This window comes from Gobius niger, assembly GCF_951799975.1.
Source record: "Gobius niger genome assembly, chromosome: 19".
NCBI classification, from domain to species: domain Eukaryota; kingdom Metazoa; phylum Chordata; class Actinopteri; order Gobiiformes; family Gobiidae; genus Gobius; species Gobius niger.
Genome location: NC_136870.1, coordinates 14,894,387 through 14,921,128, shown reverse-complemented (window position 1 = coordinate 14,921,128; position 26,742 = coordinate 14,894,387). Strand labels below are relative to the sequence as shown.

Genomic DNA, 26,742 nt, shown 5'->3' with positions numbered 1-26,742 from the left:
GGCACACTCAAAAAACACAATGTAACTCCAAGTCAGTCAAATTTCTGGGAGATCAGACTGTCCAGTTAGGAAGCCACGCTTATTGTGAATCAATTTCACTTGGTGTTGTGGAAATTAAACAGACAACAGGTGGAAATGAGAGGCAATTAGCAGATCACTCCAAAAGAGGAATGGTTTTGCAGGTGGTGACCACAGACCATTTCCCTGTCTTCATCCTTTGTACCGTATTTTTGGAACACTTTTGCATTTGTGGTATGAGGGCCCGACGTCCACAAGTTGGGCCGGTGCTTACTGCCCAACACCGTGCAGCCCGATTGGCATTTGCCCGAGAACACAGCGATTGGCAGATTGGCCAATGGCAAGGCAAGGCAAGGCAAGTTTATTTGTAGAGCACAATTCATACACAAGGCAATTCAAAGTGCTTCACAGTTGAAAACAAATAGAATCAATAAAAAACATCAACATAAAATTAATCAATTACAGTAAAAGGCGACAGTGCAGATAAAATACTTTCAGTCATATGCATTGGTAAAAAGAACTGTTTTCAGCCTGGATTTGAACATTGTCAGAGTTGAGGCCTGTCTCACATCCTCGTGAAGACTGTTCCAGATTTTAGCTGCATGAAACTGAAACGCAGCCTCACCGTGTTTATTATTGACTCAGGGAACCACCAGGAGGCCCCTCCCTGAAGTTCTCAGGGCCCGAGATGGTTCATACGGCTCTAACATGTCAGAGATGTACTTTGGAGCTAAACCATGAAAAGACTTGTACACGAGCAGAGCTGTTTTAAAGTCTATTCTCTGAGTGACAGGAAGCCAGTGCAGAGACCGGAGCACTGGACTAATATGGTCATATTTCCTGGTTCTTGTCAGGACTCGAGCAGCAGCGTTCTGGATGTACTGTAGCTGTCTGATAGCTCGTTTAGAGAGGCCAGTGAGTAGGCCGTTACAGTAGTCTAACCTGCTGGAGACAAATGCATGGATAAGTCTCTCTAAGTCTGGTTTTGACACTATTCCTCTGATCTTAGCAATGTTTTTCAGATGGTAAAAAGCTGCTGATGTTATTGCTTTGATGTGGCTGTTTAAGTTCAGGTCTGAGTCCATGATCACTCCTAGATTTCTAACCTGATTTTTTGGTTTTAGAGAGAGAGACTCAAGGTGACTGACAACACTTTGTCTTTGTGCCTGTGGGCCAAAAACAATGATCTCAGTTTTGTCTGAGTTTAGTTGGAGAAAGTTGTTTTGCATCCACAAACTGATCTGTTGGATGCAGTGACAGAGTGTATCTACAGGCCCATGTTCACCAGCCGTCAGTGACACGTAGATTTGAGTGTCATCTGCATAGTTGTGGTACGACACATTGTTGCTGTTTATTAGCTGACCCAATGGAAGCATGTACAAGTTGAATAAGAGGGGTCCCAAGATTGACCCCTGGGGGACTCCACAGGTCATGGCAATTTTGTCTGAGACACAGTTGCCAATTTCAACAAAGTACGTCCTGCCCTCGAGATAGGACTTAAACCAGTTTAGAGCAGTACCAGAGATTCCCACCCAGTTTTCTAACCTGTGAAGTAAGATCCCGTGGTCCACTGTGTCAAAGGCAGCGCTCAGGTCCAGCAGAACTTAGACTGAGACCTTACCTGCATTGGTGTTCATGCGGATATCATTTGTCACCTTGATCAGAGCTGTCTCAGTGCTGTGGTGGGGCCTAAAGCCTGACTGGAAAGTATCAAACACATTGTTAGACAGGAGAAAGTAAGTGAGCTGCTGATATACTACTTTCTCTAGGACTTTTCCTAAGAATGGCAGGTTTGATATGGGCCGGTAGTTGTTCATTACCTTGGCATCAAGGCTGCTCTTTTTTAGAAGAGGCTTAATGACTGCTGTTTTCAAGGCCTTTGGAAATGCTCCAGTCTGGAGTGAGATGTTAACTAACTGAGCAAGTTGTGGTAACAAGCTGGTCAGCACAGACTTCAGAAATCTAGTGGGTAATTCATCAAGGCAGCATGTACATGAACTCAGACCAGAGATAACCTCTTCGATTGTTTTGTCAGTAACAGGTGTGAAATGTGTCAGCTCAAGGTGTTTATCTGGTGGCAGAGTTTCTTTTTGTGTTGTGGAATTTATGGCATTTTTAATGCTTTGGACTTTGTCATAGAAAAATATTGCAAACTCATTACACTTAGATGTCGAGATTAGTTCTAGGGGCAGTGAAACTGGAGTGTTAGTTAATCTGTTTACTGTGGAAAACAGAACACGAGAATTGTTTCTGCAGTTCGCAATGATTTTAGAGAAGTACTTCTCCCTTGCTCCACGCAAAATCTGGTTGAACACACAAAGTACTTCTTTGTAAACCTCAAAATGAACCTGGAGCTTTGACTTGCGCCATTTCCGTTCGGCTTTTCGGCACTCCCTTTTCTGTGCCCTGACCGAAACTTCACTTCTCCAAGGTGCCTTTTGCCTATTGTTAACCATTTTAACCTTGACAGGAGCAATAGTATCCAAAACATTTAAGACCCTTGATGTGTAAGAGTCCAACAGATTATCAACATTAGAACATGGGGCATTTTCAAATCTGATCATCTCCATAAACTGTGTCTTCGTTTTATCATTTATGTGTCTTCTTTGAATAACTCCAGGCCCGACCACTGGTTTAGGTGTAACACACAGGTCAAAGAAGACACAAAAATGATCAGATAATGCAACATTAACAACATTCACATTTGATATATTAACACCTTTTGTAATAACTAGATCTAGAGTGTGGCCTTTGTTGTGAGTCGCCTCACTCACGTGCTGAGTTAAACCAAACATTTCAAGGACAGCACTGAGTTCTTTTGCATGCCTGTCGTTGGTCACATCCACATGCACATTAAAATCACCTGAAATTATGGTGCCCAGTGCTCTTCACGGATGAGAGCAGGTTCACCCTGAGCACATGTGACAGACGTGACAGAGTCTGGAGACGCCCTGGAGAACGTTCTGCTGCTGCAACATCATCCAGCATGACCGGTTTGGTGGTGGGTCAGTGATGGTCTGGGGAGGCATTTCATTAGAGGGCCGCACAGCCCTCCATGTGCGAGCCAGAGGTTCCCTGACTGGCATTGGGGACCGGGATGAGATCCTCAGACCTATTGTAAGACCATATGCTGGTGCTGTGGGCCCTGGGTTCCTTCTGATGCCTGATAATGCCAGGCCACATGTGGCAAGAGTGTGTCAGCAGTTCCTGCATGATGAAGGTATTGTTGTTATGGACTGGCCTGCCCGTTCCCCAGACTTAAATCCAATAGAGCACATCTGGGACATCATGTCTCGGTCCATCAATCAACGCCACGTCGCACCACAGACTGTCCAAGAGTTGACTGATGCTCTAATTCAGGTCTGGGAGGAGATCCCTCAGGAGGACATCCGTGGTCTCATCAGGAGCATGCCCAGGCGTTGTAGGGAGTGCATTCAGGCACGTGGAGGCCACACACACTACTGAGGATGATACAGACTCGTTTGGAGGAATTTCTACAGAATTTGGATCAACCAGTGACCTGATTTGTCACTTTGATTTTGACTATAATTTTGGATCCAGACCTCCAGGGGCTGAGAATTTGATTTCCATTGATCATTGTTATGTTATTTTGTTCTCAACACATTGCCCTACACTATGAATAAATATTTTCATCCGAAAAATCGAATTGATTGACATCCAGGATGTGTTTTTTGAGTGTGCCCTAAGTTTTTGTGAGCAGTGTATTACCATCAAACTGTATCGTAGGAAAGCGGTTACTGCTGTTGTTCCACAGCAAGAGAGTCACAGGTTCAATCCCCTGTGACTTTCTTGCTGTGGGGCAATACAGTCCCACAGCACAAGGCTGGATGGAGTTTGTATGCTCTCCCTGTGCCTGTGTGGGTATCCTCTGGGTACTTGGTTTCCTGTATTTGTTGATTGCAATAGGCCAAAATAAATGAGAGTGTGCTTCTGTGAGCGACTGTGGGTCAATGGATAGAAAGGACCCATGGCTACTATCTGGAGTGGCGTGTTTACATGCATTAGTCTGATGTTTGTTCATTTGTATGCACTGTTCCGACCAAATAAACATGTCATATGTATTTATAATCCACTATAGCTCTTTCAAAACGTAAGCAATTAATACGCACACATATGGTAACGGTAAAGCTGGCTGAACCAATTTTGTTTGACTGAAGTGGATTTCCACTTGGCTGAAGAGTTAAACTCACGGGAAAGAAAGTTTTCTGAAGGGCCTTTTTCTAAAACCTCATTTGCCTGACCTTTGTTCTCTATAAAAGGGACTGGACTTTGGACTAAACTTCTTGTGTCTTTATAGGACCTTTAGGAAAGTTAAGGAAGTTTCATATAACTTCAGTTGGAGTTTTTTCCTAGTTTCTCTGTTTATTCAGAGAAAACCTACATCTGTATAAGATTTCAAAATTCAAAACTGTTTTGACAATGTGCAAAATAAATCAGTTAGAGGTGCTCCAATGTGACACATGTACATGTTTTTCAGCAGCAGGTCATTCAAAACTGAAAAGGTAAAACTGCACAACATTGACCTGATGTTACTGCTTTGAACATGTTTTCTGTCAAGGTTTTTAAACTTTTGCTTTTAACTTGTCAAACCTCTTATTTATTTATTTATTGCATTTGTAGATTTGTTCTTCTTGACTTCTTTTAAACAGGAGCAAATTCTGCTTCTATGTTTTATTCCAATGGCTTAAACTATGTTATAATCAACAAACAAAAGTAAACCTCAGAGAAACACTTGTTCAGATGATGTGAGGGCAATGTCCAGTTTTGTATGTAAGTAAGTAAGTAAATAAATAAATAGGTAAGTGTTTTATTTGTCACTGTACAAGCGTACAACAAAATAGTGTTCAGGTGTTTGTCCTGAGCCGCTACAACTGAGCCGCGCCGCCTCTGTGGGTCAACCTGACCAGCATGTTTTTGGAGATAGAGGAAACCTGGCTGGCTGCCTTCAGTCTCCTATGATCCTCTGAAATGGTGCAGCGCCTCCTAGGTTTGTCCCTGTTTCAGAGCATGGTGTCCTGCACTGGTCAGTTCCACCTCCTCATTCCTCTTCCTCCTGGGCAGCTCCCTCCACTCTCTCTGCTCCACAACAGTCTTTCACCATCTCCTCGTTTTTCCCTATTAGTGTCTCCAGAGAAAGTCTGGCAGCCATGAGAGCCATAACAGGGGGGTGGCTCTAAAGATGGTCTCCCATCTTTGTACCAACCAGGCCCTACATACCATGCTTAGCCTCCAAGGTCTGACGGGATTGGGCATAGCAAAGGTGGTATGGAACTTTGAGAATGGCCTTTCAAGTTACAATTACCAATATCCTAAATCTATGGAGAAACGGTGACTCAGTGCAATAATTTTACATCATATTGTGAAAATTAGGCAATAATTGTTTTTAATGCATCCTCTATGTTTTTGTTGTTCAAAACTTTCCTAAATATAAACAGTGGGAACCAGATGTTTACATACACTATATAAAAAAGTGCTTTTTTTTTCACTGTCTGACTTAAAACCAGAATGAACTTTTTAAAGTGAATTAGAATTTCAGAATTATTTCTATGGGACAAGGCCTCGTGGAAGACCCAGGACACGCTGGTGGGACTATGTCTCCGAGCTGGCCTGGTGTCGCCTCGGGGTCCCCCCAGAACAGCTGGAGGAGGTGTGTGTGGATCGGGAAGTTTGGGCATCTCTGCTGAGACTGCTGCCCCCGCGACCCGGCCCCGGATAAAGCGGAAGAAAATGGATGGATGGATGGATTTCTATTTGCTAAATTCCAGAAGAATGAGAGAAAGATTTTTTTAGAAATTGTTTTGTTACGTTCTGTGGTCTGAAATGTGAATATCAACCCAAATGCAAAAGACCTGGTGAAGATGCTGAAAGTGGTAAGAGTTTGTCATCATCCAGAGTGAAACAAGTCCTGTACCGACATGGGCTGAGAGGGAACTCTGCCAGGAAGCCCTTGCTCCAAAAGAAACATTAAAAAAAAGCCAGAATAGAGTTTGCACGTGCACACAAGGATAAAGACTTTTTGGAGACATATCCTGCGGTCTGACGAGGGAAAAAATGCAATTGTTTGGCCATAATGACCATCGTCACGTTTGGAGGAAAAAGGGTGAATCTTGCAAGCCTGAGAACACCATCCCAACTGTGAAAGACGGGGGTGGCAGCATCATGCTGTGGGGCTGTTTTGCTGCGGGAAGGACTGGAGCACTTCACAATATAGATGACATCATGATGAAAGAACTCTATGTGGAAATATTGGAGCAACATCTCAAGACATCAGCCAGGAAGTTAAAGCTTGGGCACTGATGGGTCTTCCAAATGGACAATGACCCAAAGCAAGCTGCCAATACTGGTTACAAAGTGACTTAGGGAAAACAAGACAATGTTTTGAAGTGGTCATCACAAAGTCCAGTTGAAAATGTATGAGCAGTGCTGAAAAACAGATTTGGCTCAGTCACACCAGTTTTGTTTGAAAGGAATAGACACAATTCCTGCCAACTATTGTGAGAAGCTTGTGGAAGGAAATCCAAATGTTTGACCCAAGTTATACAGTTTAAAGGCAATGCTACCAAATATTAATGAAACGTATGTAAACTTTTGGTTTAGTAAAAAGTGATATAAAACCATGTAGAAAATTCTATCTTTCATTTTCTGGCATTTAGCAAATAGAAATAATAATTAAAAAAGTTCTAATTGACCTATAAAAGTAAAAGTTAATTCTGGCTTCATGTCAAACAGTAAGAAAATAGAAGAGATACTTCGCACATCAATTACTAGACGCAGGTGTGTAGGAGATGAGGGAAAATCCCAGCGTACATGAGTAGAAATAATACTTCCCGCACACTGTCAATCTTGCAAAAATAGTTTATTAGGATTAGGTCAACGTTTCAGCCTAGACCTTCATCTGGCAAATTGCTGAAGAGCTCCAGGTGACACCCAAAGGGACACTATGCCAAAAATGGTCAACCCATTAATACACGTCAAACAGGCCTTGCAGTGCATCTGATTACACATATCAATGGATGTAGACCACAGGTGGAACAAAAAAAACCTGTTGGAGCTCCATCGATCCTAACATGTAAACAACATGGTCACAGTACACAATAAAAGATCAGTATAGTCAGGTTACAAAAAAATGCTCAAGTTAAATTTGTCGTTGAGGCCTTCAGGAGCCAACGTTTGTAAAGTGTGGCTCAATAAGATTCTCTTTGCTTGAGGAGTTTATCATGAAATCCCCCTCTGACTGGAGGGGGGACATGTTTGATGCCATAGAACCTCAGAGAACAGAATCATGATTGTTGTCATTAAAATGTAGAGCAATTGGATAAAGAGCTCCGGATGGAGCTCTTGTGCTCACTAATGCTTGTAGTTTTACCTACATAAGCTAAACCACAAGGGCACCATAACATGGAGATGACATGGGTTGATGAACACATGATTAACACATGATTAAAATAACTTTTTTAAGGGCGGGCGGCGGGCGCGTGAGCAGAATATTGAGTGTTACATGTTACAGAAACGTTTTTTGCCTCTTCATCTTTTTAATACTTCAGAACGGGTCTTGTAAAGTGCCCGTAGGTACGCATCATCTATCCAATTTTTGGGATACCCTCGTTGCTCAAGCCTCATTTTTTACATGTCTGTTGCTTGATTAATAAAATCTTCCGTCGAGTGGCAAATTCTCCTTAACCTGAGAAACTCCGAAAATAATCGGGATTATCCAGTTGCTCTACATTTTAATGACAACAATCATGATGTCTGTTCTCTGAGGTTCTATGGCATTGAACATGTCCAGTCAGAGGGGGAGATCATGATAAACTCCTCAATCTCGGTAGTGTTGATTGGATCCACGCTTTACAATTGGCTTCTAAAGGTCTCAATGACGAATTTAACTTGAACATTTTTTTGTAACCCGACTATACTGATCTTTTATGGTGTACTGTGACCATGTTGTTTACATGTTAGGATCGCTGCAGCTCCACCAGGTTTTTTTGTTGCACCTGTGGTCTACACCTGTGTAATCAGATGCACTGCTGTTTATATAATGTATATATTTTATCTGCATTTTCTAAGGCTTGTTTGATGAGTATTAATGGGTTGACCATTTTTGGCACAGTGTCCCTTTAAGGGGGGCACCCTTGGGTGCCAATCACACCTTACTTAAGACTGGTCACCTGGAGCTCTTCAGCAATTTGCCTGATGAAGGTCTCAGGACCGAAACGTTGACCTAATCCTAATAAACTATTTTTGCAAGGTTGGGCAGTGTGCTGAAAGTATTATTGTTACTCACAGACAGTGAGAGAAAAAAAATGCAAATGTGTCTTTCCCTATAGTGTATACAGTGGCAAGAAAAAGCAAGTACACTGTTCGGAATTTCTTAAATTTCTGCCTAAATTGGTCACTAAATGTGGTCTGATCTTCATCAAAATCACAGGAATGATTAAACAGTGTCTTAAACCAATACCACCCAAACATTTACATGTTATCATACTTTTATTGGCCACAACATGAACACATTCACGGGAGCGCAAGGAATAAGTAAGTACACCCCCTGAATCTCGCTGAACTGCAGCAGTTTTGTAAAGAGGAATGGTCCAAGATTCATCCTGATCGTTGTGAGCGACTAATCTGCAACGATAGAAAAGCAGTCATTGCTGCAAAAGAAGGATCAGCAGCTATTTAATACAAGGGATCACTTAATTATTCCACGCTGTTGTGAATTTCCCAGGTCTTTCTGCAAAATGCCTTGATCAACCTGTGAATTAACTTTTCTATTGATGATATCAAGTTGCCCAGGCCCTGAGGCCGCCTCAGGTCTTACACGTAACTGCAGCTTCTATATTAAGCTCGTGCATGACGGCACTTCGGACCCGAATTAACAACTTTTTGAGTGACAGTGAAGGATTTTAGAGGCAGTTGTGGTGAACAGGTCTGAGCTCATTCTACACATTAGGACTTTGCTGGAACAGGTATGGGGAGGAAAATACAAAATGTTAACATTTTTTAACTCTGTATAGTCCCTTTAAGACATTTGTGTTAATCATTCCAATTTAAGCAAAACTTTTTCTTGCCACTGTAAGTAAACATCTGGTTCACACTGTACATACATCATGATATTGTAAAGCTCCATAAAAGCAATGGTTTGCAACATTATGATTTTGACTTGTTTTTTGGTAAAGTAGTCAACATCAGAACATGGACAGAGGAAAGCCCATTTGCTTTGAAAGATTTTATTTTACATTTATGAGTTTCCTATGTACAGTACATTTTCACATTCACTTATTTACACTCAAAACCCAGCTGTATTGAGCACCATTCTTTCATGTACCCCATGTGCCATACCTGGACACAACTAGCCACATTTAAACAACCAATTCAGGACATTCATAAATGTGAGCAGAGGAGTTATTGATTATGGAGTTTCTGTTGGGTCTTTTCTAGTTTGAATTGTACACAGCAAACTTAATTTCTGATGTATTTCATGGCTCTACAGGTGATGCAGGTGAACCACATTTTACTTTAAACATACTTTTTTTTGTGTCAAACTCAATTAAACAAAGGTTTGCTTTTAAAGGTCCTATATTAAGCTAAATTTTATTTAATTTTCTTTTACATTGTAATGGTGGATTCCCTCATGAAAAACAAGGTATACCTTTTTGTTTCTGTGCATGTTATAGTCCTACATGCTGAGGCCACCTCTTCTAAAACACTAAGAATGCTTGGTTTTACCTTATGACGGGTTGGACATGAAGTGTTCAAAAGACCTTCATTGTGTACATATTCTGATGATTTCCATGCTCACAGATGCATCAGTTCATGTTTTTTGTCTCAGGGCAACATTGGCAAGTAAGTCCTTGCACCAGTTGCAGAGAATTATTTTGAATGCTCGGAAATTAAAGCTGACCTTGGCTTTTACTTTTTCCCACACAATACAGAATAATATAGGACCTTTAAAAGCTATGTGGTTATACGTTTTGGAACAATACATTAGTACAGTGTTGTTACAGGCACTAAAACAAACTTATGCAGTATTACATCCACTGAGAAAATGAAAAATAAAGGCAATTCTGTGTTTGGATCCATATGAACAGACATGGGTCCCAGTCAACTCCAGATTGATGCGACTAAAATTCCTGTGATGATGCCGTACTTCCTTTTCTAACATCTTCTTTGTGTTTCCTCTAACACGCTCCTTTCCATATTCCTTCATACATTTTTTGTGGTCACGTCAACTCAGATTTTCATACCAAGCTTAGCTTTCTGCAAAATAAACAAATTAATAAATTAGTACTACTGCTACTACTATAATACCATTACTACTACTACTACCATTACTACTACTACTACTACTACTACTACTATTAATAATTATTATTATTATTATTATACATATTTTTTGTGTTACGGGGAGCCATGCTGTTGTAGACGTATACGTACAATGCCAGATGCGTGCTTGGGTTTGACGCTGTAGGATGCCTTCTCCTTCACTTGTCGAAAGCTCTCCTCAGCGGCCTTCAGCCTGAAACACACAACACAGCTTAGTGCCATGTCCTCTGTTCAGACAACTGTCTCACAGGAAGCTAAAATGGCACCTCTCTTTGATTATGACCCTGTTCTCCCTCTTCCACTGGTCTTTGAGGTCAGAGGAGAACTCATGCCACACACTGAAGCAGGTGTGGGGAGACACCTCTTTCTCTCCACCTTTGGCCTTCACTGAGAAGAAGACGGTTAGCTCCAGGAAGCTGCAGATAACAGAGGTTACAGACTTGAATTGACATGGATCATCCTGTATTAGCTACGAAGCACTTACAGAGTGTGTGTACTGCCAAGCTGAGAGTCAAGCGTTTCCAGTTCATTTTTGGCTGAAAAGGAAAAAAGAGGCATTAACTTGTTCTTTCATGTGCTGAAGCACAGCAGAGCTTACCCTGTAAGAGGAAGTCCTCCATCTTCTCTTTGAACGGCTGTAGATGCTCCCCATCTGACATGCCACAAACCTTTTCCACCTCAGCTGTACACGCTGAGCACGACACAGACAACACATTAGGCTTAAAGCACTGCTATACAATGTGATTGATGCTAAGATTGATTTTGTCTGATAGCGGTCTGTTTGCATGTTCATGGATCAGTGGTTTTGGGCTGAATGACACTTAAAAACCTAAAAACTTACATTTAAAGTGACTCAGTCCTCATTTCATTTTCATTTATTTATTTATTTAATATGGACAAAGCAATGTGGTCACGTCATTGGATGAACCAGATGCATTGTTTAAAGTGTTATAGCACATGTGCTAATTTTCAACACCTGTCCATAAGGGGCTTTTAGGATTTAAAAATAAAACACATTGTTAAACACGGCTACAATAAAACAGATTATTAAACTAGATAAGGCACATTTTACACATGTGAACACCTTTGGGCCGATTTGAGCCACTGTTTAAGCTCTCTGGTAAAGATGGTAATGTTCGTCTGCAGTTTCAGAGCCGTAGGGAGAGAGTTCCACAAGCTCGACTGTCCAAAAGATTTTCTAAATTTTGGGAGCACACAATCCCCATTAACTGAGGGTCTGGTGGAAGGTCTGAGAGAGCCCTGACCCCTCACCATGAGGCCAGAGAACAGAGGTGACACACAATTGTTCAGACATTTAAAAGTCAATTTCAGTATACTAAAATTTACAAAGTTTTCAAAAGTAAAAAACTTGTGCTTTTGTATGATATCACAATGATGCCATCTCAAAGGTTTCTTGTCAAATATCTTAATTGCCTGTTTATACAGAGAAGTGACTGGTTTCAGAGTGGACGCTGATGTTTGTGACCATGCTGTAATGCAGTATGACAAATGTGAAAAAACCATTGCATGCATGTACAATAGAGCCGCGTGGTGTGATAACTCTCTTCTTATAAAACGAAAACAGTTCAGATTAGATTTCACTTTCCTGCAGACGTTAGTGACTTGACTTTGAAACTTTAGGTGTTTATCTAAGATTATGCCCAAGTATTTTGTTTCATGAACCTCCTGAATGGGTTCATGTTCTAACTGAACCTCAAAGGTGCTGTCAGGGGACCTCCGGCTGATAGAGAAACAAGTCCTGATAAGCTCAGAGAGAGACTAATTACTATGATAATATGATAATTGATGTTTTCCAAAGTTATCATTATGGAGTAGTTGACCTTTATGGTATCATACAGGTCTAATGGGTTTATGTGGAGGTGGGAGCTCCTGAGCTTCTAAACTGTGGAGGGCTGTTCCCAAAGCTCATAAATGTATGTGGTGGACTGAGACATATAATTTGAAGTGAATGAGGGAGACAGTGTGCAGCAAATGCTGAATTGATTTAAAAGGTACTCTACCTCTCAAGTCCTTTCGAAGCCGTAGTAGGTCTTTTTGGAAATCTTCAAACTTCATCTGTGAGGCCTGGAAGAGATCATGAGGCTCTGGAAGAGGGAACACACAGGTCTCCCGGCCAGCGTCCTGCCCAAGCACAGGGTCACACTCAGAACAAAGTTCAACAATTCAATTAGTAACACATTTAGTCCCACTACATCCACTTTGTATTGGTGGAATAGGCTCAGCCTACTTAAGTTTAAGTGTACACCAAATTTGCAGAGCACATTGCGTACACTTATAGAACTTTTAGTTTGTACACAGCAAATGTAACTCCTATTTTAGATTTGATGGATCCCTGTGACTTAAAGCAAAAAAGTTTAACATTTTATAAATTATCGCAGAAAGTCAGAGGGGGAGATCATGATAAACTCCTCAATCACGGTAGTGTTGATTGGATCCACGCTTTACAATTGGCTTCTAAAGGTCTCAATGACGAATTTAACTTGAACATTTTTTTGTAACCCGACTATACTGATCTTTTATGGTGTACTGTGACCATGTTGTTTACATGTTAGGATCGCTGCAGCTCCACCAGGTTTTTTTGTTGCACCTGTGGTCTACACCTGTGTAATCAGATGCACTGCTGTTTATATAATGTATATATTTTGTCTGCATTTTCTAAGGCCTGTTTGATGAGTATTAATGGGTTGACCATTTTTGGCACAGTGTCCCTTTAAGGGGGGCACCCTTACTTAAGACTGGTCACCTGGAGCTCTTCAGCAATTTGCCTGATGAAGGTCTCAGGACCGAAACGTTGACCTAATCCTAATAAACTATTTTTGCAAGGTTGGGCAGTGTGCTGAAAGTATTATTGTTACTCACAGACAGTGAGAGAAAAAAAATGCAAATGTGTCTTTCCCTATAGTGTATACAGTGGCAAGAAAAAGCAAGTACACTGTTCGGAATTTCTTAAATTTCTGCCTAAATTGGTCACTAAATGTGGTCTGATCTTCATCAAAATCACAGGAATGATTAAACAGTGTTACAAAACAAACCATTTTATAAATTATCGCAGAAACTTTGCAGAAAGTTTGAAAGTTTGCATCAGACAATCAACCCCTAATTAAATTTTAAAAAAGACCTGTGAGCAAAAATGTTTATGTCAAGCTCAGCACAGTAGCCACACAATTGAACACACAAATAAGGGGGACTTGGCACAGACGGACCTCACTGAAATGTTGGAGGAAGTATCTGACGATGTAGGCCAGCAGGCTCTTGGACCCGTCCTGGAATATAAAACACAGTTTTATCATTTCGTATAGTTGGGGCGACAGTGCCGCAGAGAGTAGAGTGGGTCATCTTGTGATCGGTGGTTCGAATCCCACAGGAACACACTGTTGTTGTGTCCTTCGGCAAGACACTTCACCCACCTTGCCTCTAGTGTCTGCGTACACTGGTGTATGAATGAGAGTGTGAATGGGTTCCTTGATGTAAAGGCACTATATAAATGTGACCATTTACCATTTTTATGTGTCCATTTATAGTAGAGCTTTTACTTTAATAAAAATACATGTATGAACTTAATCTCTCCTCACTGTAAAAATGCAGGAAGTGTGTTCATGGTACAAAAACAATGTCACATAATGTTATCACTGGAATACTGTATTTGTTTGACTTTAGTAGAGACTTGTCAACAGGAAAGGCTTGTTTCAGGACATCTTGCCTCATTTCTCAGTGGCAATTTCTCTAAAAACCATGTTGATTACCAAATTTGATCAGATGTGTGTGGAGAAGTCTCTGCTTACTACCTTTATATGCAAATGTAGAAGGTGTACTCACACTGCTCTTAACGTCTTTTAGTTTGGGAAGGATTTCGAGGGTGAAGCCATCAGCCTGGCCCCTGGTTCGATTTCCACCATTCATGAAGTTCCCAAAGGCCAGAACCAGACCCAAGACCTGCTTCACAGTTTCGCCGTCCTTCAGCTCCTACAGCAAAGAGACTTTGTGGTTATGTGAATACTCAGTGGTCCAAGACTGTTACAGCAGGCTCTCACCGTGCACACTCTGCGCAACACGTCCAACTTCCTCAATAAGGAACACATGCACTCGTTGAAACTGCTTTGGAACAGGATACAGAAGACTCGCCCAGAGAAGCTTGGTATGAGAGACAACTCATACAGAAACCTGCAAAAAGGGGACAAAGTAGCCTGTTGCCATGGACTGTTGGGTTACAGGCAGGGTGTGTCCGGCGGCTGTGTTGCATACTGTTGTATTACTAGTAGGTGTCATACAGTCTGATACATTAAAGATGTTACACATGCGTTTTACAGGCTGGTGGCTTATGTGCAGTTGTGTTACGGACATATACAGTTTATAAAGGGCCGAATGATTTCAGGCTGGTGTGTTACAGGCTGGTGTGTCACAGGGTTCCAGGCTGGTGTGTTTACAGGCGCATATAAAGGGCAGGATGACTTCAGGCCTGTGTGTTAAAGGCTGATGTGTTGTCTTTCATGTATGGCCTGGGTGTGCGCTGACTAGCTTTATCAGGTGTGAGCAGCAGGCGCAGAACTCACTGTTCAGGTTTGTCCAGGGGCTTGCTGCTGTCTTTGTCTTTGGAGGCTTTCACGTGCTTTTGAATTTTATCCAACTCATCCTGCTGGGCTCTCTGTCACAACCAGAACAACAAAAAACAGCTATGAACAGCTTCTTAACCACAAACACCAACGTTCTTTGTGCCTTTGGTTATTTGTGTGTGTTGGATATAGACTGCATTTTTACATGTAAAATATCTTGAACATTCTCAAATACAGTTGGAGTAAAGCTAAATAAATAACTGAAAATAGGTAAAAATCTCACATTCTCATACAGTGCCTGCAGGGTCTCCAGGTCCACCACAGTGTAGTCCAGGTTCAGCACAGCTACATAAGTCAGAGTGAAGCACATACAGTAACACATAGGGACGTGTAGTATGGGAGGCATGTTATGTTACAGTGATACACATGGCCCATCATGTTAGACTTTTTTTTTTTTTTTCAAGTACTGACCGTGTTGGATGTCCTTCATATCCAGGTGCAGAGAGGACATGAGGATTCCCACAGCCTGAGAGCGCTTGTTGTTCAGAAGTTTTACAACCTAAAAATGGCGGTGGGAGGGGACAGTTATGTACAGATAAATGCTCCATGCTAACACCAATCAGACGGACATGAAAGAGCAACAGAGCATTATGTGTAAGTACAAAAAAGATTCTGGGGAGCACTGACCTGCTTAGCCTTGGACTTGGTGATAGTATCAGAGAGTGGCTGCTTCTTTTCCTTCACTGCAGTCTTAGAGAACAACTCCACAAACTCCTCAAAGTCCACCTCAGGCTCTTCGATCTTGTCCCACACTGATGACAATGAGACTTCCCTGAGAAGGAGCAAGTGGTTTTCATCACACTTTTGAACTTTTAAACACTGTGGCACTTTTATGTTTTTGAGCTATAATTGTAGCCTATTACCATGGGGAAAGCAAAGTTGAAGAAGCTAAATTGTGCTCTGATTTTAGTGCATATAAAAGGTCTTAGTTTGTGTTAACAGTGAGGAGTGTAAAGTGGCCTTAATGAGACCAAACAAGGACAAAAAAAAGATGGACTGATGTGGTCAAAATTAAATATAAATACATATAAAAAAAAAAAAAAGGAAAATGAAGTGAAGGATAACAAAAGAAAGTGTGTCCAGACTCAGTAATAAGGTGTTCTTTCTTGGCTTGCTATTTAAAATAATTGTTCAGTGTCCCAGTGAGAGTGAGGCCAATGTTTTGTCACGGACAACAATGTGGGTTGTCCTAAATATATCAATAGCATTTCAGATTTCAAATATTGCGTACTTTTTGGTGTTCAGCTGAATCCTGGTCCAGTATAAGGGCTTCATTGGTCTAGGAGGCTCCAGTAGAGCTTTTCGAGGTGGCTTTTCCTGGGCCAGACCCAGACTGTACAGTCCGAAAGGCAGAGGAGGGGGCAGAGAGCCGTGAGGCGGAGGAGGAGGTATGCACGCTGCACCTGGAGGAGGTGGAGGAGGTGGAGGTGCAGTTCCAGGGAGAGGGGGAGGTGGTGGAGGTGCTGCCCCAGGGAGAGGCGGTGGCGGCGGAGGTGCTACCCCAGGGAGAGGGGGAGGCGGTGGAGGTGCAACTCCAGGAAGAGGGGGAGGCGGTGGAGGTGCAACCCCAGGAAGAGGTGGGGGAGGAGGAGGGGGAGGAACAGCCCCAGGGAGAGGTGGTGGTGGAGGGGGTGGAGGTGCAGTTCCACGGAGCTGGGAAGAAATAGCATCAGGGAGTGGAGGAGGAGGTGGAGGAGGAGGTGGTGGCGGAGCAAGGTCAATATTGTGTACAGGTGGAAAAGGTCCTGGTAGAGGAGATGGCTGTTTCTGACAAGAGCAAAGAAAAACGTCTGGGCCAGAGGGTCGGTGCGGGACCCCATTGACCCCGCTTGTGTCACTAGAAGGTAGTTTGAAGTTTTCATCTATTGGTGAGGTCTGCACTGATTTAACCTGAAGACAGCACGGGGAAGTTTGCAAGTGGGCATCACACAGCGGCCGTAGTACTGGCTCACACCCCCCACACTCTCGCTCCACGGTAATGACTTTAGTGTCCACAAGGGGGGGCTGCTTCTCCAACTCTGCAATCTTAGTGCGGAGGTCCTCGATGGTTTGCTCCAGCTGCTGAATCACATTCACATGTTTCTCCTTCAGCTTTGCTGACTTCAGGACATATTCATCCTGCAACAAAGCCTTTGTGAAACTTCTGAATGCTCAGCAAAGACAATTCGTATATTACAAAAGAAACTCAAAATACTCTTGAATGAAGGACAAACCTGACATTCTTGATTTTCCTGTTGTTTCAAACAGGATGAGTTCTCTGTAAGACACAAGGTCCAGAAGAGTTTTAAATACACATTGGTCTGTAGTTTGTTCATTTGAAATAACTAGTGATATACTGTAGCTCACCCTGATTGTCTCCTGAGGGGCAGACTGGGACAAGGGTAACAAATATCACATATACTGACATTTTAATTTCACCTCACATACATTTTTAATCTATATTCTACACATCACAATACGACATTGTGTATTTAGTGTGTCAGGGATCTGCATACCAGCCTCTGTGGTGCTTGGTCGCCTGCTGTCCACTCCGGGTCTAACCTGGCTGCAGGCAGCTCGGAGCTGGCCCTTCAATTCCAAAGCCTCCAGAGAGAGTGGAGGCTGGCTCACGGCTGCCCAGGTGTACAGCTGGTCATGCTGTGCACAAAGAAAAGCTTTAGCACAAGGACTGTAAGTAAATATACACGCATCAGAACAATATGTGAAAACAGTTACTGGGCAAAGTCTTACAGTGCTTCCGGAAAAAGTTTGCAAATGAATGTTTCATTTGATCACTTGACACAGTAATTACCAGATACAAAGCTGTCAATCAATCAAGCAAACCAAGCCAAAAAGAGAGAGACTGATTTCACCCATACATGCCTCACACATACAGACACTGATTTCCTCTTTATATGTTATGCTTGACTTGTAAAGGTGTAATCATGTACTCCATAAGACCTCCATTGTGAGGGGTAATGTAGCACCTACAGTGAACTTGGCTGTTGTGGGGAGTTGTCCCGTACTGTCCCCCAGAGGTTCTCTGAAGCATTCAGTGAAGGGTTGCAGCAGACCCATTGCCAGAATCTTGGAGCAGAGCTGCTCTGCCTCCTCTGTCTCATCCTGCTGCTGCTGCTGCTGCTGATGGAAGAGCTTCTCCAGAAGTGTACGCCCTGGACACAGACGCACGTACAGATACAGGTCATTCACCACACTCAGCTACCTATGAGAGGAGTGAGAAGAGCTGACCAGGCAGTCATCTTTGGTTAGACATGCTCCTTCTTTGGTAATATATTAATATTCTGTTCTGAATAGTTCTGAATATTCAACATGTAAAAAAGAACACCACTACCTGAATACATGTGCTGTGCAAGCTGACATGAGCAGAGACCGTTGCTCTGGGTAAACTCACCTGTGAATACATCCTGGTACGAGCAGGTGCTGTTCTGTCCACAAGAAGATCGTCTGGTGGGGCAGAGAGGTTGGCTGCCGCCCCGGTGCGTCTCTAGAAAGTCTCGGCAGATTCCAGAAACATCCTCCTGTTCCCGGCAGACCCTCAGCTCCTCCGTCCAATCAGCAGAGCGACTTAGGGGCCTTCCAATACTCCGCGAGCGATGCCTGTGGAGTCTACGGCTTTCTGCAAGAGTCCTGCATCCAATAAGGTTAGTGTGGACAGAGTTTGGAGGGGTGGAATTTTTGTATATGCATTTCATTCTTTATCCTACAGACATCCTTTTGGCTCAGACACACACTGAGGCTTAACTCTGGAACACAGTCAATTTCCAAACCTGAGCACACAATTTACATATTATACATTGATTGGAGATTAAATTGCATCTAAGCATACCTGTGCAACGTATGCGTATCCCGGCGGGGGGACAGTGGGCTGTGAGAGGGGGAGTGTCCTGGAGAGCTGAGCTGCCTTGTAGTGGTCTTGATGTATGAGGGGAAAATAGGGGGATACGGTTTGACCACAGGACTGGTGCTGACTGGGCTGGGCCTGAGCCCTCTCTTGGCTATGGAGGGGCTCTCTTGAGGAGGCAGAGGACTCCTCCGGCAATGCTGAATGGAGATGGCTGTGCTGTCGGTGACTGAGAGGCTGTGTTCGGAGTCAGCACTGACACAATCCTCCAGAGACTCAGCACTGGTCCCTGACCCCACCTTCCCTCCCACCCCTGAGCTGAGCCCCTCATCACCATTACATGGCAGTTCCACAGGGGCACCCCACTCTTCAACTTGCCCCACATACTCCTCCTGAGCTGCTTCGTCAGCACTGGCAAACATGAAGGCTGTGTTTGTCATGGTAACAGGGCTGCCAGTGGCCCCCCCATATGTTGCTATGGAAACCTCTGTATGGGGGGACAGATCTGTGGGAGTACAAACAGGGGCCTCAGTGTCCGGTCGCTCTGCCTCAGTCTGTGCTGTGCTCTGCTGTAAAATCGGGGAGTGTTTCTCCTGACAGGGCTGGGGCTCTCCAGGCTCTTCAGGGGGGTGACCCGGCCCACTCTCCAGGAAGGACAGTGCATCAGAGCCCAGCTCCAGCTCTGGGGTCAGGCCCAGAACCTCTGGGGGAGTGAGGTAGACACCTCCGTTGCTCTGCTTGCCATTGCCCACCCCCACAACCTGCTCTTGGTCGGTGGGAGTGTGGGCACTGCTCCGGGCTCCCCCATGCTGCTGGTGCTGGAGGCGAATGGTGAGCTGGATGTCAGCCAGAAGGTCGTGGTGGTCTGCAGCTGAGTGGAAGCTGTAGATGTCAGTGTCTGAGCCTGAGCTGCCAGCCTTGTTACCTCGTTCCCCCGGATGTTCATTGTCGCGGGTCTCAGGAGCAAGACACTCGTTGTCAGACTGTCCCAGCTCGTCAGCGGACAGGTCCGGGGTCTTGCTGGGGTCTGGGTCATGAATATGCTGTGGACTTGCCAGCACATCTTCTTTAGACCCACTTACAGACGAGCATCCTTTGCCTTTGAGCTGGCCTCTCTTCTTACGAATGGAAAACACAGACTTGGACTCAGATTTATGCTTTCTCTTGTTTGTGGCTGTGCCATGCTGCCCCCCTCCCCCCTGTTTACCATGGATCTTCTTTCCTCCTTTCCGCTCCCCTGAATCTTTGGATCCATCATCCAGAGAAGGGTAGCTGCCATTAGCTTTGCGCTGCCTTGCCTCCTGGTTCCCCATGTTGACACTGTGAGGCAAAGAGAGACAGGGGCTCAGGCCATGGCTACCCCCTTCACCACAGTGGTGCCTGGTTCTGGAGGGACTGCAGCTGGTGTGTGATGCTAGGCTGCTGCTTACGTCTGCTGTGTTCCGGTGACGAGGCTGAGGCTGTGATGCTGTTACTGATGCAGGGGACTGCTGTCTTCAGCCCCTTTCCCGAGCCCCCACCCCCGCTACCTTCTGCTCAGGGAGTGGGCTGGGGGTCTCACTGGATGATATAGCCGCTATAAGGAGCACAAAGGCCTGGGATGGAGGAGATGCTGTTAGAAGAAACAGGGGTATGGGTGGGGGAGGCTCACAGGCACCGCAGTCACTCTCTACTACATTTCCCATCACACTCAGGCAGAAGCATACATTACCCAGAGTGCACTGAGAGTGCATGGATAAAGCTGCAGAACACATAGACAGACAGCTGGCCGGAGAAATTACTCAGAGAAGGAAAAAACAGTGATCTAACCTTGATAATGTTATTTTACTGCCCTGACCACAAATATGTTCATACACTTATTCATTGTACCTCGATTTACTATTACTTGATTTGACTTTTGACTTTTGACTTTTGAATTTTTGCACCCCTTGAGTGTTCTTCAGAGCTGATGAAACAAGTGAATTTCTGAGGTCATTAAACTTCTATCTAATCTCATTTCACTGAAGCAGAACAAAGAGAGCTATCCATGCTTCACAGGTCGCAGTACCCTCATCTGACATGAGAGGGTACTGCTGCTCAACTGTAACTACACAGACATAATCAATAACTACTGCTACCACCTGATAATATATAATGACTCGCATCTTCTTTTCTGAGTCTTTCCCGCAAGGAAATATACATTTCTGGATCTTACCTCTCAATAAACAGGGAAAAATGGTGTCCACTTGTCAAAACTTTATTTAGTGCATGGATTCTAGGTGTCTGTTTGTTGTTAGGTACTGTATATATTGAGGAGGCAGTTATTCAAAAGTTGCAATAATTGTTTAGAAAATATAACATTATATTTGCAGTGGGGATCCTTTACTACACAGAATATTTGTGCAACAGCAGTTAGTATGACAGTATTATCAGCTTTCAACATGTTTATTATAATGAAATAACTATTGCTTTATGTGACATAATAGACAGCAAACATAGTTGTTTTTTATTTGTGATTTTGATAAGAAAATAAAAGCAAAGTCTTTCACATGTTGCTGTTTTATCTGATTGTATTATCTTGATTGAATTATGCAATGTTTATTTGTGATTATGTGTACAATTGTAACTTGTGTGTGAAGTTGTTCCCCTGCCAGGACACTCTTGAAAAATACACTTTTTAAAATCAATTATTTTATCCTGGATGTTATTTCATTTGCAGTATTGGGCATGTATACACGGATGGATGAATGCATTCATCATGAGTCTATCATGGGTCCAAAACAACATTGTTGCATCATGACTTTGTGTGTGACTGAAACAGCATTTATCAGAGCACAGAGCAGGCTTCTTTACAATGGACCTTATCTGCGGAAGGCCACGGTGGGCTTTTTGCGCTTGCTCCACTGACACAACAGAATATCCCTGAAGGTGTCGCGGAAGGTCTTGTTGCACAGAGCGTAGCACATGGGGTTGACTGTGCTGTTGACGTAGCAGAGCCAGTAACCCAGAGCCCACAGGCTGTCAGGGATACAGTTCTGGCAGAAAGTGTTCACCAGAACCATGATGTTGTATGGAAGCCATGTAGTGACAAATGCCAGTAGAATAGCACTAAGTGTCCGAGCTGCCTTCTTCTCATTGGCTTTCTTCTCGTTCTTGCGCTTGTTGATTTCACTCTTTGCTTTTGATGCTAATCGTTTGGCTGTAGCTGCATCCTTTATACTGATGGAGGGAGTCTGCTCACTCTGAACTACTGGAGAGTGCTGTTTATCTGAAAAACACAAACAAGCCACATACATAAGCATGTCACAAACCAAAAGGCAGAACACTTCATGATTAACAATGTCAACAAAGTCATCATACTGTATTTATGAAAAGATACAAAAGTGCCAATAGCTGAAGCAGTCTAGGACAGCTGAAAGAAGTCCTTTAGTGGGGCAGAAGAGTGTGTCTGACCTGCTGTAGGGGCTGGAGGCTGGGGAGTGTCTCTCCCTGTGGAAGGTCTCTTGACGGAGTCACTGCTGCCTGGCTCCATGGCTCCTTCTGCTCGGCTGAACATGCTGGGAGGACACGGGCAGCAGAAGCCCTGTGGACAGGGGACTCTTCCCCTGGGTTGTCTCTGTCTGGACACTTCCTGGGTGTTATTGAGCTCCACGCTGCTGCAGCTCTGGGAGCTCATCTGTCTCAGCACAGCCCCGTCTGACTGTGATGGCCTGGGGGCAGAGCCAGAGCCCTTGAGACCCTGCACATCTTTAGCCCTCTTCTCTGTCTCCTGGTAAATCCTCCAGAAGAGAACGCTCATAATGGACACAGGGAGGTAGAAGGCAGCGATGGCTGTGCAGAAGGTGATGATGGGCTCTGACAGGAACTGGATGTAGCACTCAGTGGGCTGCACTGTCCGCTCTCCCACAATGTACTGCCAGAACAGGATAGCTGGAGCCCAAAGCACAAAGGAGATAGACCAGGCAAGGCAAATCATCACCATGGCCCGCTTTGTGGTGCGCTTCGCCATGTAGGTCAAAGGTCGCATCACAGAAAAGTATCTGAACACAAAAACAAACAAATCAGTGTGGTCGGAGTGTTCGTCTCTGAAAGTTTCCCCGTGGCTGTGTTGAGTCTCGGTCTATCGGTCAAATATATGTTTGTTTCTCTCTCTCAGTAAAAGAATTGTTGGCTCTTCAGCCAACAATTCTATATCCATCTTACTGAAGTGTCTACAGTGACTTGTTATTCTCATCACAAACAAGGTTAAGAAAATGTAGGAGGATCTTGTGCATGTCTCACCTGTCAAAGCTGATGACCAGCAGGTTCATGACAGAAGCGTTGCTGGCCACATAGTCAATAGCCAGCCACACGTCGCACACGAGTGGCCCCAGCGCCCACTGGTCCATGATGATGTAGGTGGTGTAAAGGTTCATGGAGAGGGTTCCGATGGTCAGGTCTGCGAAGGCCAGGCTTAAGAGGTAGTAGTTGTTCACAGTTTTCAGAGCTTTGTTGATTTTGAATGAGACCAAGACGAGAATATTTCCCACCACAGTGACAAGGGACAGCGAGCCAGTCAGGAAGACGATTATAACAACCTGTTAGCACATTCAAGGGAAGTGTGGCGTCACCTTTCTATCGCTCTATACATTTAGGACCAAAGGCAGTACAAAAGCCCTGTTAAAGTTATTGTGGTTCATGCATACTGTCATGTCCATGCTGTTGTGTCCTCCTTGTCTGTCCGAATGTGGTGTGTGAGGAGTATGCACTATTGGTTGGTGTGGGGAGTTTGTAATTAATTTGGACAAAACTCCAGGAGCTGCAACAGCTGATGGTACCCGTGAACTCAAATCACATGCCTGTTTTTATCCATCTCTGACAGAAACATTTTTCATTAGATTTATTCCCTCAGTTAAGTTCAAATGAATTAAAAACTCTTTCCATCAGAGTATTGACAAAAACAGGCATACATGTATGTTGTCTGGTCAATTATTGAAGCTCCCGGAGTCTAATTCAAATGACTTAAATACTCTGCCCATCAGAGATAGTTAAAAACAGTGCACTGACCATGCGTCACTTTATGATGGGCACGGAGTGAGACTGTGTTGGCTGGTGCTGTACCTGCCAGACAGTGTGCCCACCCAGCGGGTCGAACGCTGGAGGATCTGCAGCTGAACTCTCATTTAGATGGCTCGAGTTTCCTACTTGATTGGACTGATTTGGATGGCTCCATCCTCCCACAGTAGACAGTATCTCCAGCAACTGCGGTCCTACGGGCAGGGGCAGAGGTTGGTTATTACTGCCGATGAACTTTAGTAAGTGTGATGGATTCTCACCTGGGAGACTGGGGCTGGGCTGTGGCACCAGAGTAGAGCTGCTGGCCATGTTTCAGACAACAATGGACATCTACAAAAAGAGCATCCAGTCTGGTTTAGCAGAAATCTCCATCCACGATAAAAACTCCAATAACAATAGTATAATACAGGATACTATTTATGAAAAGGGTGCCCAGAGATACCTTCATCTTCCTGGACACATCTGCCTTTAGCTTCTCACTCAAGCTGTTTCTTCCCTATCCTCCTGACATCTCCTACAGATTCCCCCACTCACCAGAAGAGTAGATGTTGTGGTTTTCAGAGTCGATGTTTTGCTGGTTCTGGCATAGATTAGCATAGCCTGTAAAGAAGTGCACACAAGACTAATACAGGCTGTACTAATTAAAGCCACAACCATCCGCTCTCATCTTCTGTGACCATTCAGGAGTCAAGTCCCATTCCAGTCAGCTCAGGGTGAATGAGATTATAATCATAAAAAATAATAAAGACGTTCACAATGTTCAAGTATTGTCACAATTTCAGATAAAAGGCGGGACCTATGAATCTGGGTAATTAGTATCATAGTAGTAATGGTAATATAGTTTTTTAAATATATAACCCACATGAAGATCCTTGTTTCTTGTGTGAAGGATCGGGTCCACACATTTTCTACATTATTCTTTAAAGTCGTTTTAAAGTTCTACACAAAAATGCCCCTATTTTTTATTCTATTGTTAATAAAAACAATATTTGATTGACATTGACAGAGAAGATGTTGGACTTCATGACACTTTTTTGTTTCTTGTGGATAGATCCAGTAATGATATAAAACGAAAAACAAAACAAAAAAACTACAATCTAGGCCATAGAAGTCTGGTCTTTCCTGCATCTCAATATTTAACTATCGTTCTCAGTCAATTGTTTATACTGAAACCAACCTATTTAGTAAAGCAGTTGATTCTAAATTAGGCTAAGAGAAACCTGAGTACCGCAGTATATCAACAAATAAAGCAAATACAACACATGAAAATAAATACAATCCAGACTACAGTGACATAAAAATTGGCTGATTTTAAACGAGCCACAGCGACCAGTGAGGAGAAAAGCCAAAATCAAGTCCAATTCGTGCGAGAGTTTATGCCAAAGAGTAAAGTCTACTTACCTGAGCTGGACAGTGCAGCTCTCAATCTGAGCTCCTCACAGTGGACTGATGTGCAGAACTCCGCACTGCTGAGGGCTCCTCCTCCCCCTGCCCGGCCACAAAGTTGGAACCTCCTCTGTCAAGGTCAAATACTCATTTCTACTTTTATGTGTATTTTAAATTAGTGTGTATTATGCTTAGCTCGGAGGGGGTTACTCCTTTGAAAGCAATGACCATGTGATTTGTGTACTCAAGTGGGATGATGAGCCGGTAAACTTTCACATAACTATTTGCAGACTCCCTTATGTGTGCCTTCATTTCACTTTTATGCCCCTTATAGATCTCTTAGGGCAACATACAGAACTGGGTAGAAGGGTTTGTCAATGGAGGAAGGCTCTTAGAGTGATGGTTGGGAGCAAGTGTCAAAATAAGTTTCCTCTGCGGGGCGACTGGACACTCCCTTAGTTGGGTTGAGGAGCTCCGTCACCCATGGGAAGCGCGGGATAGAGCCGCTGCTTCTCCATGTTAAAATGAACCAACTGCGGTGGCTTGGGCATCTGTTTCCTGGACACCTTACTGGAGAGGTGATCCATTGGGAGGAGGCCCCATGGAAGACCTAATACACACAGGAGGGACTGTCGGCTGGCCAGGGAATGCCTTGGGAATCCCGTGGAAGAGCTGGAGGAGGATTTCATGGTAAGTTTGGGAATCTCAGCTGAGACAGCGGCCTCTAAAGCCTGGCCCTGGAAAAAGCAGAGCTGAATGGATAAATGGCATTGTAATGTGAAGGCATTATGACATTTTTCGTTCCAGTAAAAGTACCATATATTGAACTGGAAATAAGAATAATAAATGTGCTTGTGTTTGTATATATTTTATATTTCAGTGGTTGTTTCTGCCTGCCCACCTAGATTAGCCTATGTACATCTGTTTCTACTGCCTTGTACAAGGACGTGCACAGTTTTTGTTCTTGCACTGGCAATCTTCATTATTTTGGACGGATCATGTGACACGTTTTTACATCATGTGACCCATATAATCAAGAGCTGTATATATGTTCAGGTGTGCATGAGCCACCTTTATTGTCTGAAGAAGGGCTACTTGCCCGAAACGTCACGCTGTGGTGAGCTAATAAAAAAGCTAGTGAGCATTCAGGATTTTGTTGTAATTTTTACATTTATATCATGCTGCAGTCTTACCGTCTGTATAGCTGTAACTTTGGCTCTCAGGCAGTATATTATGGTTTAGCTTGCATATCAGTATGACGCACAACTATTATTGTTTGTCCCTCTTCATGTAGAAGCATAGCCAGACTTGAATGGTTCATGTCTCCGAGTCCTGCACTGACGGTAAATAAACTTCTCCTGCATAACACATCCAGACTCATGCCTATTTTTCACCTTTCCTCTCGGACGCCATTGTTTTTTCTTTTACCGTCCCCGGCAGTTGAAATAAAGAACAACATGTTGCACATTTTTGAAGGTTTTACATTTTTATTAA

At 43.6% G+C, this 26,742-nt stretch overlaps 2 protein-coding genes across 3 annotated transcripts; both read right to left on the bottom strand.

The window, feature by feature from the left end:
- Positions 1–10,172: 10,172 nt before the first annotated feature.
- fmn2b (formin 2b) lies at positions 10,173–20,668 on the bottom strand. Of its 2 annotated transcripts, XM_079576925.1 has the most exons (20): positions 18,814–20,668; positions 18,379–18,614; positions 17,958–18,139; positions 17,483–17,624; positions 17,334–17,357; positions 17,201–17,244; positions 16,219–17,105; positions 15,615–15,759; positions 15,399–15,486; positions 15,211–15,272; positions 14,928–15,019; positions 14,409–14,538; positions 14,194–14,340; positions 13,581–13,640; positions 12,378–12,498; positions 10,955–11,047; positions 10,841–10,892; positions 10,623–10,772; positions 10,468–10,549; positions 10,173–10,290 (listed from the first exon to the last, which is right to left on the bottom strand). In XM_079576925.1, exons 1-20 carry the CDS (start codon positions 20,139–20,141, stop codon positions 10,264–10,266), a joined length of 4,092 nt encoding a protein of 1,363 aa, XP_079433051.1. In that variant the 5' UTR covers positions 20,142–20,668; the 3' UTR covers positions 10,173–10,263. The 2 variants fall into 2 exon arrangements, with proteins under 2 accessions (XP_079433051.1, XP_079433052.1); XM_079576926.1 differs by lacking the exon at positions 17,334–17,357.
- A 918-nt stretch (positions 20,669–21,586) lies between these two features.
- On the bottom strand, positions 21,587–24,171 carry chrm3b (cholinergic receptor, muscarinic 3b; the record flags this gene model as incomplete). The annotated part of the gene is made up of 5 exons (XM_079576866.1): positions 21,587–22,075; positions 22,261–22,847; positions 23,089–23,384; positions 23,908–24,056; positions 24,123–24,171. 5 exons carry the CDS (start codon positions 24,169–24,171, stop codon positions 21,669–21,671), a joined length of 1,488 nt encoding a protein of 495 aa, XP_079432992.1. The 3' UTR covers positions 21,587–21,668.
- Between the last annotated feature and the right edge of the window lie 2,571 nt (positions 24,172–26,742).

Bases quoted from the DNA above. Each gene is read 5' to 3' on its own strand.
- fmn2b (XM_079576925.1), bottom strand. From the start codon at position 20,141: ATGGGGAACCAGGAGGCAAGGCAGCGCAAAGCTAATGGCAGCTACCCT. The intron at 10,773-10,840 runs GTAAGTGCTTCG...TGTTATCTGCAG, and splicing joins CTTGGCAGTACACACACTCT to CTTCCTGGAGCTAACCGTCT. The intron at 10,291-10,467 runs GTACGTATACGT...TTTATTTTGCAG, and splicing joins CCAAGCACGCATCTGGCATT to AAAGCTAAGCTTGGTATGAA.